This window comes from Oncorhynchus kisutch, linkage group LG5 (assembly GCF_002021735.2).
Source record: "Oncorhynchus kisutch isolate 150728-3 linkage group LG5, Okis_V2, whole genome shotgun sequence".
NCBI classification, from domain to species: domain Eukaryota; kingdom Metazoa; phylum Chordata; class Actinopteri; order Salmoniformes; family Salmonidae; genus Oncorhynchus; species Oncorhynchus kisutch.
The window spans coordinates 53,009,742-53,023,856 of record NC_034178.2 but is presented as its reverse complement, the minus strand read 5'-3'; the positions used below and the strand labels follow the sequence as shown (position 1 = coordinate 53,023,856).

At 44.2% G+C, this 14,115-nt stretch overlaps 1 protein-coding gene across 2 annotated transcripts; it reads left to right on the top strand.

Moving 5' to 3' along the window:
- The first annotated feature begins 398 nt into the window (after positions 1–398).
- LOC109890252 (protein unc-119 homolog B-like) lies at positions 399–4,011 on the top strand. 2 transcript variants are annotated; one of them, XM_020482237.2, is made up of 5 exons: positions 399–757; positions 1,933–2,046; positions 2,226–2,325; positions 2,411–2,583; positions 3,177–4,011. In XM_020482237.2, exons 1-5 carry the CDS (start codon positions 523–525, stop codon positions 3,290–3,292), a joined length of 738 nt encoding a protein of 245 aa, XP_020337826.1. In that variant the 5' UTR covers positions 399–522; the 3' UTR covers positions 3,293–4,011. The 2 variants fall into 2 exon arrangements, with proteins under 2 accessions (XP_020337826.1, XP_020337828.1); XM_020482239.2 differs by lacking the exon at positions 1,933–2,046.
- Positions 4,012–14,115: the final 10,104 nt, after the last annotated feature.

Here is a 14,115-nt window from a genome sequence, read left to right as displayed (position 1 = left end):
GGGTGGCTCAGTTTAGCCATTTAGCTCAACCTACCCCATACTCCCCTGCAGCATCCTAAAACTCATAAAGCCGGCTCTTCCAGAATGAATGCCTATGAAAAGCAAGACATCTTAGATTGTGTTTAAAATATTGAGGGACTGTTAATCAAGTGGGGTGTTAAAAAAAACATGTGGTTCGAATGCCTTTGCCCACCACATGCGTAAATCGAATTGTCAATTCCACATGTCCTTAGCCCAAAAGTCCGAGTGTGCGTTTAAAAGCAAGCAGGTGTAGCCTGTGCCATGTCTGGTCTGTGGTGCACATCCTGCCCCTAGCGGTATTTCTCTGAAAGTCCGTTTCACCTCGACTTTATCTCTGACCTGTTGCCATGGCAACTGTAAAGCGTGTGATTACAAAAACAAGTGCTTGACCCATCGTCAGCGAGAAGCGGAGGTTCTTCATTCGACATCTACGGCGCCATCTTATTGCTTTGAGCGAGGTAGACCGAGACAAATAGACAAGGTTCATCATCATTGGTAATTATGAGCGGAGCTAAAGCTCGCATCGACCCGCCTGTTGCTGCTGAGAATGTCTCGATCACCGGGCACAGTTCCGCGGCTGCTGCGCGGGAGCGCAAGCCAGGTGGAGGGGTTCTGAAGAGACTCAAGTCTCGGCAAAGCCAGGTGGATAGTAGGCCCGTCACAGAAGATGATCTTCGAACACAAGTTGGCCACATCACCCCTGAAGAGGTCCTACGATTGCCGGTTGCTACTCGGGGTAGGCTATATCTATTTTCTACATGATATTGGCAGTGGTTGGCTGTTTATACAAATGGGTAGCTAGCTACAGGTTCATTTACATACAGTGGAATTTACATAGCTACACTGGCGTTGAGTAAAACTGGCAATCTATGCCTGTCTATTTACCTGAATAGCCTAGTTGCTATGACAAATCAGAGATCCCTTGCTATATGGGGCTCCTGAGTGGCGCAAGTCACTACATCTCACTGCTAGAGGCATCACTACAGACTCTGATTCAATTCCAGGCTGAATCACAACTGGCCATGATTGGGTGGCACACAATTGTCCCAGCATTGTCTGGGTTCAGTGGGGTAGGCCATCATTGTAAATAAGCATTTGTGACTTGCCCAAGGTAAATATAAATCACATGTACAAAAGTATAAACACAACATGTTGGTTTCATGAGCAGAAATTTACCATGAGCACAAAAAGCTTATTTCTCTCAAATTCTGTGCAGAAATGTGTTTACATCCCTGTTAGTGAGCATTTATCCTTTGCCAAGATAATCAATTTTTTTCACACAGCACAATGCCACAGATGTTTCAAGTTTTGAGGGAGCATGCAATTGGCATGCTGACTGAAGGAATGTCCACCAGAGCTGTTGCCAGATATCGGAATGTTCATTTCTCTACCATAAGCCGCCTCCAATGTTGTTTTAGAGAATTTTACAGTACGTCCAACTGGCCTCACAACTGCAAACCACGTATAACCACACCAGCCCAGTACCTCCACATCCGGCATTTTCACCTGCGGGATCGTCTGAGGGGAGGGAGGGGGTGCTGAGGAGTATTTCTCTCTGTAATAAAGCCCTTTTGTTGGGAGAAAAACACATTCTGATTGACTTGGCCTGGCTCCCAAGTGGGTGGGCCTGGCTCCCAAGTGGGTGGGCCTGGCTCCCAAGTGGGTGGGCCTGGCTCCCAAGTGGGTGGGCCTGGCTCCCAAGTGGGTGGATATGGCTGCACTCCTGCCCAGTCATGTGAAATCCATAGATTAGGGCCTAATGATTTTATTTCAACTGTAACTCAGTAAAATTGTTGCATGTTGCTTTTATAGTTTTGTTCAGGAAAGAAAGAAAGATAGATTTTACTGCCCTTTAAAACAGTATATATTTTAAGACAGCCACTGACCACCTCTACTGTTTGTCCATGTCAGGGTACCTGTGTAAACCAGAGGACAACATCTTCGACATAGATTTTATCCGCTTTAAAATCAGAGACTTGGAGACAGGGACTGTGTTGTTTGAAATTGCCAAACCACCTCATACGGGTACAGTTCATATTCCCTCTCAGTGTGAGTGTGTGTCTCTCTGTGTGTGTGTGTGTGTGTGTGTGTGTGTCGGTGTATTACTATTGTAGTATGTCTGAGAAATACTCTGTATTTGTGATTGATCACCGTGCCATTGGTTAAAAAATATATCCTGTTTGTTGTTGTGTCTTTGACCTCAGAGGAAGATGAGGAGAATGGAGAGGGAGACATGAGTGCCGGGCGTTTTGTATGCTACCAGTTCACCACTGCATTCCTACGACTGAGGACTGTGGGAGCCACGTGCGTATACTCTCTCTCTCTCACACACACACACATACACACACACAGTACTTATTGTATGTTGACACCTTTCTCTGTGTGTCAGAGTGGAGTTTACGGTTGGTGCCCGCCCTCTGAACAGCTTCAGGATGATTGAAAGGCACTACTTCAGGGATCACCTCCTGAAGAGCTTTGACTTTGACTTCGGCTTCTGTATCCCCAACAGCCGCAACACCTGCGAACACATCTACGAGTTCCCTCAGCTGTCTGAGAGCTTGGGTGAGTGTCACATTCCATCCATCAATCAATGACCCCGTTTGAAGCACTTTGGTACTGATGTTTTAGTGAAAGGTGCTATATAAATACATTGTTTTGAGTAAATAAATCAAATGTGTACATTACATTTATGTGGAAATGCAATCATTTACTGCACATCACCTTTTGAATACATTTTCCAGACATATTGTATTTGGACCTTTATTTAACTAGGCAAGTCAGTTAAGAACAACAAAGCCATCCCACACACTAACCTGGCTAGATTAGCGTCTGTTGTCATGTGCTTACCTGGAAGTAATGCACCAGTCAAGAGATTGTTCTCCCAAATGAATGATTTTATTTATTTATTTAACTAGGTGTTTAGTCAATTAAGAACAAATTCTTATTTTCAATGAGGGCCTAGGAACAGTGGGTTAACTGCCTTGTTCAGGGGCAGAACGACAGATTTTTACCTTGTCAGCTCAGGGATTTGATCTGGCAACCTTTCGGTTACTAGTCCAATGCTCTAATCATTAGGCTACCTGCCACCCCTATGGATGGAAATAACATCAAAAACAGAACAATATGTTCCATGTTATGATTATGTTCCCTTCCAGTTCATCAGATGGTGGAGCATCCCTACGAGACGAAGTCGGACAGCTTCTACTTCGTAGACAACAGACTGGTCATGCACAACAAGGCAGACTACTCTTATAGCGGGGGCAGGCGTTGAGTGTGTTATGTGCGTGTGTGTATGTTTGTGTGTGTGCTGTGCCAAAGCGTTTACTCACACAAACAGACTCTCACCCAAGTGTTGAGTACTGTAAGTTAAACAAACTCTATTGTCATGGCATAGCTGTATGGAAAAGCATGGAAAAGTTTAAGAACAGCAGGACAGATCCACATTAGGGCCATATAAACTACTGGCAGTGGTATGGCAACATTCTGCCATATAGACTACTGGCAGTAGTATGGCAACATTCTGCCATATAGACTACTGGCAGTTGTATGGCAACATTCTGCCATATAGACTACTGGCAGTTGTATGGCAACATTCTGCCATATAGACTACTGGCAGTTGAATGGCAACATTCTGCCATATAGACTACTGGCAGTTGTATGGCAACATTCTGCCATATAGACTACTGGCAGTAGTATGGCAACATTCTGCCATATAGTGCTTTGTCTTTCTCCCACCAAAAATGAAATGTGTCTCAGCTAACCAAGTGATTTATGTTAGTGTGTAAAAGGACAGTTAATGTACTGTCATACTCATGAAGGACCAGACAATGCCCACATACATACAGACAGGCAGACTGACAGGCAGATAGGCAGACAGACGTAGAAACAATCTCCCTCGCTCTCTCCTTCCCTATCCCTCTCTCTCTATTTCTCTCTCTGTCGTTACCTGCTGTGCCCACCCGCCACTCTATTTCTCTCTCTGTCTTTACCTGCTGTGCCCACCCGCCACTCTATTTCTCTCTCTGTCGTTACCTGCTGTGCTCACCCGCCACTCTATTTCTCTCTCTGTCGTTACCTGCTGTGCCCACCCGCCACTCTATTTCTCTCTGTCGTTACCTGCTGTGCCCACCCGCCACTCTATTTCTCTCTCTGTCGTTACCTGCTGTGCCCACCCGCCACTCTATTTCTCTCTCTGTCGTTACCTGCTGTGCCCACCCGCCACTCTATTTCTCTCTCTGTCGTTACCTGCTGTGCCCACCCGCCACTCTATTTCTCTCTCTGTCGTTACCTGCTGTGCCCACCCGCCACTCTATTTCTCTCTCTGTCGTTACCTGCTGTGCCCACCCGCCACTCTATTTCTCTCTCTGTCGTTACCTGCTGTGCCCACCCGCCACTCTATTTCTCTCTCTGTCGTTACCTGCTGTGCCCACCCGCCACTCTATTTCTCTATCTGTCGTTACCTGCTGTGCCCACCCGCCACTCTATTTCTCTCTCTGTCGTTACCTGCTGTGCCCACCCGCCACTCTATTTCTCTCTCTGTCGTTACCTGCTGTGCCCACCCGCCACTCTATTTCTCTCTCTGTCGTTACCTGCTGTGCCCACCCGCCACTCTATTTCTCTCTCTGTCGTTACCTGCTGTGCCCACCCGCCACTCTATTTCTCTCTCTGTCGTTACCTGCTGTGCCCACCCGCCACTCTATTTCTCTCTCTGTCGTTACCTGCTGTGCCCACCCGCCACTCTATTTCTCTCTCTGTCGTTACCTGCTGTGCCCACCCGCCACTCTATTTCTCTCTCTGTCGTTACCTGCTGTGCCCACCCGCCACTCTATTTCTCTCTCTGTCGTTACCTGCTGTGCCCACCCGCCACTCTATTTCTCTCTCTGTCGTTACCTGCTGTGCCCACCCGCCACTCTATTTCTCTCTCTGTCGTTACCTGCTGTGCCCACCCGCCACTCTATTTCTCTCTCTGTCGTTACCTGCTGTGCCCACCCGCCACTCTATTTCTCTATCTGTCGTTACCTGCTGTGCCCACCCGCCACTCTATTTCTCTCTCTGTCGTTACCTGCTGTGCCCACCCGCCACTCTATTTCTCTCTCTGTCGTTACCTGCTGTGCCCACCCGCCACTCTATTTCTCTCTCTGTCGTTACCTGCTGTGCCCACCCGCCACTCTATTTCTCTCTCTGTCGTTACCTGCTGTGCCCACCCGCCACTCTATTTCTCTCTCTGTCGTTACCTGCTGTGCCCACCCGCCACTCTATTTCTCTCTCTGTCGTTACCTGCTGTGCCCACCCGCCACTCTATTTCTCTCTCTGTCGTTACCTGCTGTGCCCACCCGCCACTCTATTTCTCTCTCTGTCGTTACCTGCTGTGCCCACCCGCCACTCTATTTCTCTCTCTGTCGTTACCTGCTGTGCCCACCCGCCACTCTATTTCTCTCTCTGTCGTTACCTGCTGTGCCCACCCGCCACTCTATTTCTCTCTCTGTCGTTACCTGCTGTGCCCACCCGCCACTCTATTTCTCTCTCTGTCGTTACCTGCTGTGCCCACCCGCCACTCTATTTCTCTCTCTGTCGTTACCTGCTGTGCCCACCCGCCACTCTATTTCTCTCTCTGTCGTTACCTGCTGTGCCCACCCGCCACTCTATTTCTCTCTCTGTCGTTACCTGCTGTGCCCACCCGCCACTCTATTTCTCTCTCTGTCGTTACCTGCTGTGCCCACCCGCCACTCTATTTCTCTCTCTGTCGTTACCTGCTGTGCCCACCCGCCACTCTATTTCTCTCTCTGTCGTTACCTGCTGTGCCCACCCGCCACTCTATTTCTCTCTCTGTCGTTACCTGCTGTGCCCACCCGCCACTCTATTTCTCTCTCTGTCGTTACCTGCTGTGCCCACCCGCCACTCTATTTCTCTCTCTGTCGTTACCTGCTGTGCCCACCCGCCACTCTAGATGTATTAATAAGAGAGGAAGGGGGAAGACACACACAAACCCACTCACACACACACTCACTGTCAAACACACAAACCCACTCACACACACACTCACTGTCAAACACACATGCCAGCTCACTCACATACAGTGCCTAGTGAAAGTCTACACACCACTTGCTTGTCCCCGGCAGGGACTGGTGAGTTTGTCAGGATCAAAATAAATATGAAACAAGCAAATTCAAGGTAAAAAGTTAGAGGAAAACCTGCCTCAGTCTTCTGAATACCCTGGTGTCATGACTGTCTGATAGAGTTTATTTTACAGCGAGACAATTACACCAATGTTAATGCCAAAGACACACCAGAATGGCTTTCAAAGTGGTGTTGAGTGTTTCTGAATGGGCCAGTCTCAGTCCTGACTTAAATCTGATTGAAAATCAGAGACAATGTTTGAATATTGCTGTCCATCAATGATTCCCAACCAAATGTACTGAGCTTGAGCAATTTGGACAAAAACAATGGATATATGTTGCCCTAAGAGTTGTGCATAGTTGGTAGAATCTTATTCAAAATGATTTACAGCTGTAATTGCTGCCAAAGTTGCTTCCACCAAATATGAACTATGGGGTCTGAAGACATCTTCATTTTTAATTCAAAAAGTTCTATACTTTTTCTTTCACTTTGAAAATGTGGAGCTTGTTGTGTATATCAGTAGGAAATAAAAACTAGATGTAATCTCTTTTTGAAATATTTAATTTGAAGGCAGAAAATGTGACAACTGTGCAAGGGGTGTATAGATTTTCACTATTTTCACTAGGCAAGGACTTTCACTACACCCCCTCCCAGAGAGACCTACTGTAGCATGTCACCTGAATGTACTTGCATTCAAATTCAACTTTATTTATAGTGCATCTAAACATGCAGGTCCAATAACATACTTCACAAACAAGTTGATCAGAGGAAGGACTCTTACGTTTACAGTCAAATCGGATTCAGAACGAAATAATCTAAAGCAGTAACAGACAGGTATTGCAACTAAAACATTTCTGTACATAATTGATCCTTTATTTTTTGGTGTCCTTCAGTGATTTGACAGGCACTTATAAATAGAACGTAGTATTATATTTTTATTTATACAAACTGAAAAGACAGCCCTGGTCAGAAAATTGTCAACAATTATATATGCGGTCATATAGGATACAGTTCTTTACACAACTCTTGATTGTATTAATATGGCAGGTTCACACTTTTATTACCATGTTTTATCATGTTATAAAGTAAAAAGTTGTAGTGTTTTTGATTGTTTCCTCAAGAAACACCAAAACTGCATGAGGCATCAAAATGTGTGAAATATATGTGGATTTTAGGGAAATTGGTGATAGATCTTTGTTAGAGATAGCTAGAAATCAAATAGTGTATCCTTTTGTGTTTTGTAAACTACTGGTGTCCAGGGTTAAGTGAATACTGGTATAAAAAAAATGTATCCAAAATAAACATGTGAATTTTCAAATGCCTTTGATGAGGTGCAAAAGTATGTTTCAGCAATGTCATTCATTCATTCAACCTGTTGAGAAGTTACTTTAAAGGAGAGTGAGCGCCGCCCTTCCGGGTTTCCTAAGAAGGAAACAGTGTCAGGTGTTGGCCACGAGGGGGAGTTATGTGACAAAGAATCAAGTGAGAATAACCTGTCCTGTTTTGGTGAAGAAACTATTACAACAACAATAACTAAATCACAGATGATCAATCTGTTGAATGATTAATGATTCAAAACCACTGATTCTTGAAGAATATCATTTGAAATGTCTAATGAGCTTACTAATGAGTCTTATCCTCCATGGTGTAAAGTAACTAAGTAAAAATCATTTGAAGTACTTCTTAAAGGAAAATGCCACCCTTTTGGTATTTGTTTCATTAGTACCTTGTTTGATATCGTCCCAAATGTTTTGCATGTCAGCAAGCAAGTTTTCAAGATATATCACTTTCAAAGAGTTTTCCTTGTAGTTTTTTTTAGGGGTATCTGTACTTTATTATTTCTATTTTTGACAAATGTTACATTTACTCCACTACATTACTAAAGAAAATATGTGCTTTTTACTCCCATACAATTTCCTTGACCCAAAAGTACTCGTTACATTTCGAATGCTCAGGCAGTACAGCAATTATGGCCCAATTCACACACCTATCAATATAATGCATTGTCATTGCTACTGCCTCACTAAACACAAATACTGTTTTTGTAAATGATGTCTGAGTTTTGGAGTGTGTCCCTGGCTATTTGTAAATAAATAAAAAACAAGAAAATTGTGTCAACTGGTTTGCTTAATATAAGGAATTTGATGTATAGCATTTACTTCAACTTTTAACTTTTACTCAAGTATGACTGTTGAATACTTTCCCCACCACTGTACTTAAGTACATTTTAAACCAGATACTTTTAGATATTTACTCAAGTAGTATTTTACTGGGTGACACTTTTACTTGAGTCATTTCTATTAAGGAATTTTGACAAATGACAATTTAGTACTTTTTCCACCACTGCTTACCCTATCACAACCCTATGATAACCCTATGATAACCCAAAATGTAAGGTTGTAGAAATTGGATTTAGACGTAGTGTATTATTAGATCTGATAGACAGAAAGTTTTGTAGAATGACACTTTTTTTTAATACAAAATGGTGTAGTCTATTCAGTGATTTACAGTGAACACTTACTTACCCCCAGCTGTGTTAATCCTGTGAGAAAAACCTACCTCTTTCTCCCTCTCTATTTTCTTATCTATATATACAGCTCTACATCTCCCCCTTTCTCAGTTTCTCTCTCTTTCCACCTCTCTTCAACTCACCTCTCTTCAACTCATGTCCAAATCTCATTGTCTTTTTCTTCCCTCATTGCCTATTCCTCTCTCCACACTTCTCCGCCCCGCCTCCCTCCTCCTCTCTCTTGCTTGGGCTCTGTTTTTCCATTCTTGCTTCCTCTCTCACCTGGTAACCAGACCTCCGGGGAGAAGTGTTGAGTTTCCACTTTCCCAGAGAAGAAGACAATCTGAGCCTCACAAAAGCCCCACAATGGAGCCTCAGCAACACTGTACCTCCCTTTCTCCCTACCCTGCCTCTCTCTCATTTTCGTTCTCTCTCCTGTCACTCTGTTAAATGGTTTTAAGTTAACTATATTATGTGAAGTGTCAAACATTTGTTATGTCTGTTTGACGTTTACCTTCATGTTGCACTTCCGGTTTGGTCCACGAGAAGGCCCCTCCAGCCGACCTGCTCCTTTCAATACTGAAATGCGATACAGATATTACATTGAATTTTGCTGAATGACTGGCCAAAATCTAAACTGCTGAAGAGTTTCTGCAAATCTTCAGCGAGTTTCTGCTCCTGCTGATTTTGTCATCTTGATATTTCCTTACTGGTGAGGTCACACAAAAGGCTTTGCCTGGGCGCCACTTGGCCACATTACCATGGTGAAAGGTAAGAGGGTTAGATGTAAATATACAAGCTCATGCTACATGTTGGAATACACACCAATTACAGCATGAGTTACCTCTCTCCCATCTCTCTCCCACTCACACAGACACACAGACACATACATACAGTACATACACACAGAAAATCAATCAATCAAACAGCAAATCAGGACACTATCAAACTATAGGCTTCTGAATCAGATAGTTCAATCTGCCTCTTCCCAATGAATCAAGAACCATATAGGGGTCGTTGACTGGCTTCTGCCATTTCTTTCACCCCTCTCCCTTCTGGTTGGGATCAGTGCAGATGAAGGAGAGGAGAGGAGGTCACTGTTGATTATTGAAATGCACCCCCATGTCTGTGCTTTGGCAGGGGGGACCGGATGAGGGGACAGTCGTATCCTATAAATAGCAGGGAGGTATGGCGTTGATAGGCCCTGTGGATGGAAGTAGGGGGAGTGGAGAGGGGAAGGATTAAAAGACTACAGGGCCATATTCTGACTTCACTTGTGCATGTGTGTGTGTGTCTTTGGTAGAGGTGCTTTGTAAATGAGAGCTGTAGATTTTGCCGCTGGGCAAAGTCCTTCCCCCAAAGGTCCCTATGGGGGAGTTTCTGATCTGACGGACTATTAACGTTATTTGGTGGTTGATCTGTCACATTGGTCATGACCACAATATTTGAATTTAGATCTCACATTGACCATCTTCAATGGCCAAAGACATTATGGTAATGTTAAATATGTAATGATGGGCGTCTACACGGTTACTATGGTGTCTAGAAAACTGTCATTTTCTGCACTTATGCAATGGTTATGTCACCTTCTGACCTTAGTTCTTTTGTTATGTCTTTGTTTTGGTATGGTCAGGGCGTGAGTTGGGTGGGTTGTCTATGTTCGTTTTTCTATGATTTTGTGTTTCTGTGTTTGGCCTGGTGTGGTTCTCAATCGGAGGCAGCTGTCAGTCGTTGTCCCTGATTGAGAACCATACTTAGGCAGCCTGTTTTCACCCTTGAGTTGTGGGCGATTGTTTTCTGTTGAGTGTTGGTATCTGCACCAGACAGAACTGTTTCGTTCGTTCACTTTATTGTTTTTGTTCAGTGTTCATTTACTTTAATAAAAAGATGGACACTTACCACGCTGCGCATTGGTCCTCCGATCCTTCCTACTACTTCTCGTCAGAGGAGGAAGAAGACCGTTACAGGTTATCCAGCGTTAATTGCGCTGATGTATAATGTTTGTACAACCATGGTACTACTGCTTTAAAAGTGAATGCATGCCCAAGCCTGAAAGTTACCATGAACCACACAACCCTCAAAGCTAGAGATTTTCAACAAGAAAACACCATCTATCAATGTAACCTTCCTTTCCAAAGATACCAATTGTAACATTATAGCGCATGTGTAAAATACTCAAAGGGCAGCTAATAGTGCAAAAGGAGTTTGGTCAATGTCTAGAAATGACATGATCAGTGAATTGTGAGTTAGTTGGGAGAGACTATAATGCAATAAGACAACGATGGATAAAACGTTTCCCTAATGGTGCCGTGTTTCCCGTAGCCATTGTCTTTGTGGTAACTTTGTATTGACAAGCTGTCCGTAAGTGTTAGGCCTGTGCTAAATCGTAGCCTCTGTTGTGACTGTGTTGTGTGTATTTGTCACTCCCAGTTTCTTATTTTGAAACACCTAAAATAGTCACCCAGTTGTCTGAGTAAAATAATGTGTAAATAAACCCTTTTTTCCCTCACCCCTTTCCTTTCTCCCCCTTTGCTTTTCCTTGCTTCCATATACTATCAGTCATTTGATAGTATACGTATTGTGTTTATGAGATTAAAGATGTATCAAAATGAATTAAAACCAGCTAAACGTCTACCATTGTGTTGAAGATGTCTGAAGCATTCCTCTACATTTCACTCTTTCTCTCTTTCTCTCCTCCCTTTGTCTAATTCCCTCGCTAAACCCTTCCCTGGGGATGGAAGGATTGTCATACCAGGAGAACAGAGGTGGAGCTCTGTCCTAGCAGCACAGGTGTGTTTTTTTTTCTTCCACTCCTTCTCCTAAAGCCTTCCCTTCCTCCTCTTGCCACCTGCCAGTTGAACAAATACCTCAATTAAAGTGAATTACTTCTTTCCTCTTGGTGTCCTTTTGGTCTATTGGCTTCCTCCCCGACACCCAAGGCAAAGGCTTCCTGGCGTGCCATGAACCTACAACGCAGTGGCATTGGGCAAGTGATTTGTGAGGGAAATCTCTCACTCAGCAGTAATTTCCATTTCCCTTCCACTGTTCATTTACATGGCAGAGGTGCAAGATTCTACGAAGGCTTGCCCTGAATTTGCTACAATATGACAAAATGATCTCGGAGTCTGTGTTGGCCTGCACAGCATTTATGTATTGAGAACGTACACAAAGCCACAGAACTTATGAAACCTACAGCCTAGCCACTAACACTCCCAGTGATTTTTGGGATTGCAGCAGCAACCCCAAATTCCCTTCAGGGTCTCTCTGAGCAGGTCCTAGGACCTAAAGGGTCAAAGGTCATGATTGAACAATATGCTTCCCACGCTGGGTCTGTTGTGATCAAGGAAACAAATATACAGGAGAGTCAGAATAGACAAGCTATCACTGTGTTTGGAGTTGGTGGAGAGAGAGGGAGAGAGAGAGAGAGAGAGAGGGAGAGAGAGAGAGGGAGAGAGAGAGAGAGGGAGAGAGAGAGAGAGAGAGAGAGAGAGAGAGGGAGAGAGAGAGAGAGGGAGAGAGAGAGAGAGAGAGAGAGAGAGAAGCTGAAGCCATTTTGGTTTGGTGAGGTTAATTAACAAACCAGAGTATGAAGAAACCATAACCATATCTTTGTCCAAATTACTGAATCAAACATAACTAATCTGTTACAGGTCTCTAGAGGACAAAAATGCATGTCGTGTAGAGGTTGAAAAGTTGAATGACTGAAGCTGACATTAATAAATATAATATTGCTCAAATAACTGAGAAAAACTACAGTAATTTCGGAAAATGGGTTAATCAAGTGTCATAACACACAGGTGTGCATGCGTGCATCCCATCCCATTCTTGTTCATTCAAGTGTTGCTGAAGAGCTTCAAAGCAAGTGGACATAGGTTATGGATATGGCATACCTTACATACTTTAAGTCTTAATCTTTCTCTCTACTATTCTTATAAGCGTCTTCTGTTTCCCTTCTCTCTTTTTTAGCCCATTTTTACTCATTCCCATTTACTCATTCATATACAGTATACTAATATACTTTCCAAGTGTCTTCCTCTCCCCATCATATCATATCTAGCACCTAGTCCCATCACTTTCTTTTGCAAAAATGTTCCCTACCTTTCTCCTTTTGCTTGTTTTTCTATCACTTTCACAACTCATTCCTTCCCCTCCCCCTCTCACCCTCTCTCTCGCTCCCTCTATCTCTCTTTATTCAGCCCCATTGATCATGCATGCAGAAATGTATCACGCCCACTGCTCCAGTCAGTCAGTCAGTCAGGGCGCTAGCTAGGCTCTGTCCTACATACTGTTCTCTCGCCATGGTCCACCTCTCCCCCCGCCAGCCCCCACCGCGCCAGCCCCCAACACCAGCCCTCACAACCATTTGACACACATACGCCTGACAGCACGTCTCGTGAGGTTGCACATAAACAGCCACCACTCATTATTGTGTGTGTGTGTGTATTAAGTGCAGTTTGATGCATTGGAGGTATTGTAAACACACGTTTATGTGTGGAAAATGAGAGTCTGGTCTAGAGTTTTTAGTTGTTGGAGCCACCATTCTCTCTCTCTCTGTCCTTTCTCTTTCTTTCTCTCTTTCTCTCGTTCTCTCTCTCTGTCACTCATTCAGTGTTTCGACGCATTAGATGTTGCCCATTTCTCTGTAATGCACATATTCTGTAGGCTATAGCTCAACGTGCACCTTTCAAATCTGCACAGTAAATAGCAGTAAACAAACTGCAGTTTTGACAAGTACACTTTGACAGTTCAGCTAATATACACATAGCTTGTAGGGTAGTACATGCACCCCACTGTACCATAGGACAGGAGCAGTCCCACCAATGCATTTAAAGCCCTCAGGTGACTTTCTTGGCCCAGTGAAGAGGGTAGCCTACTTAGGGGAAAAGCTGTTAATCTGCCACTTAGTTGGTTAAGGCAGTCACATGGGTGGTCACATGGGCATGCAGTGTGGGGGCATAAGGACTTTTGTCCCAAATGTCACCCTATTCCCTACACAGTGCACAACTTTTTAACATAGCCATATGGGATCTGGTCAAATCTAGTACACTATGGAATAGAGGACCATTTGAGACATATCCAGGGTGACTTAAAACCTCAGCCATTTGTAAAGGGACAGAGAGCCATAGCAACCTGCTGCGACTAAGAACAGGCATGTACAGTACAGTTAAAACTGTTCAAAATGAGCAGAGGCGGGGTACTGTGTAGCTTACATACCAGGCCTCTGGCACCCCGTGAGCAGAGCAGTTCCTAGAGAGAATGCCTACTATAGGCTTTAGCTCAGCAGGTTAACAAAGTTTTGTGGTGTGCAAGAGACACAGGTTGATGGTTTGAACCCAGTCAGTCAGATTGGTGGCACAACCTGGATGGGTCTCTGCAAGGAGGAGGTCTAAGGGGGTGTACTGAGCTGGGCCAATAAAAGCTGTACAACGCTGTCCTGGTTATGCATCCATAAATTGCTGGAACGGTGA

Coding starts and splice junctions, on each gene's coding strand:
- LOC109890252 (XM_020482237.2), top strand. CDS start 523: ATGAGCGGAGCTAAAGCTCGCATCGACCCGCCTGTTGCTGCTGAGAAT. Junction 2,047..2,225: donor TGCCAAACCACCTCATACGG/GTACAGTTCATA, acceptor CTTTGACCTCAG/AGGAAGATGAGGAGAATGGA. Junction 2,584..3,176: donor TCAGCTGTCTGAGAGCTTGG/GTGAGTGTCACA, acceptor GTTCCCTTCCAG/TTCATCAGATGGTGGAGCAT.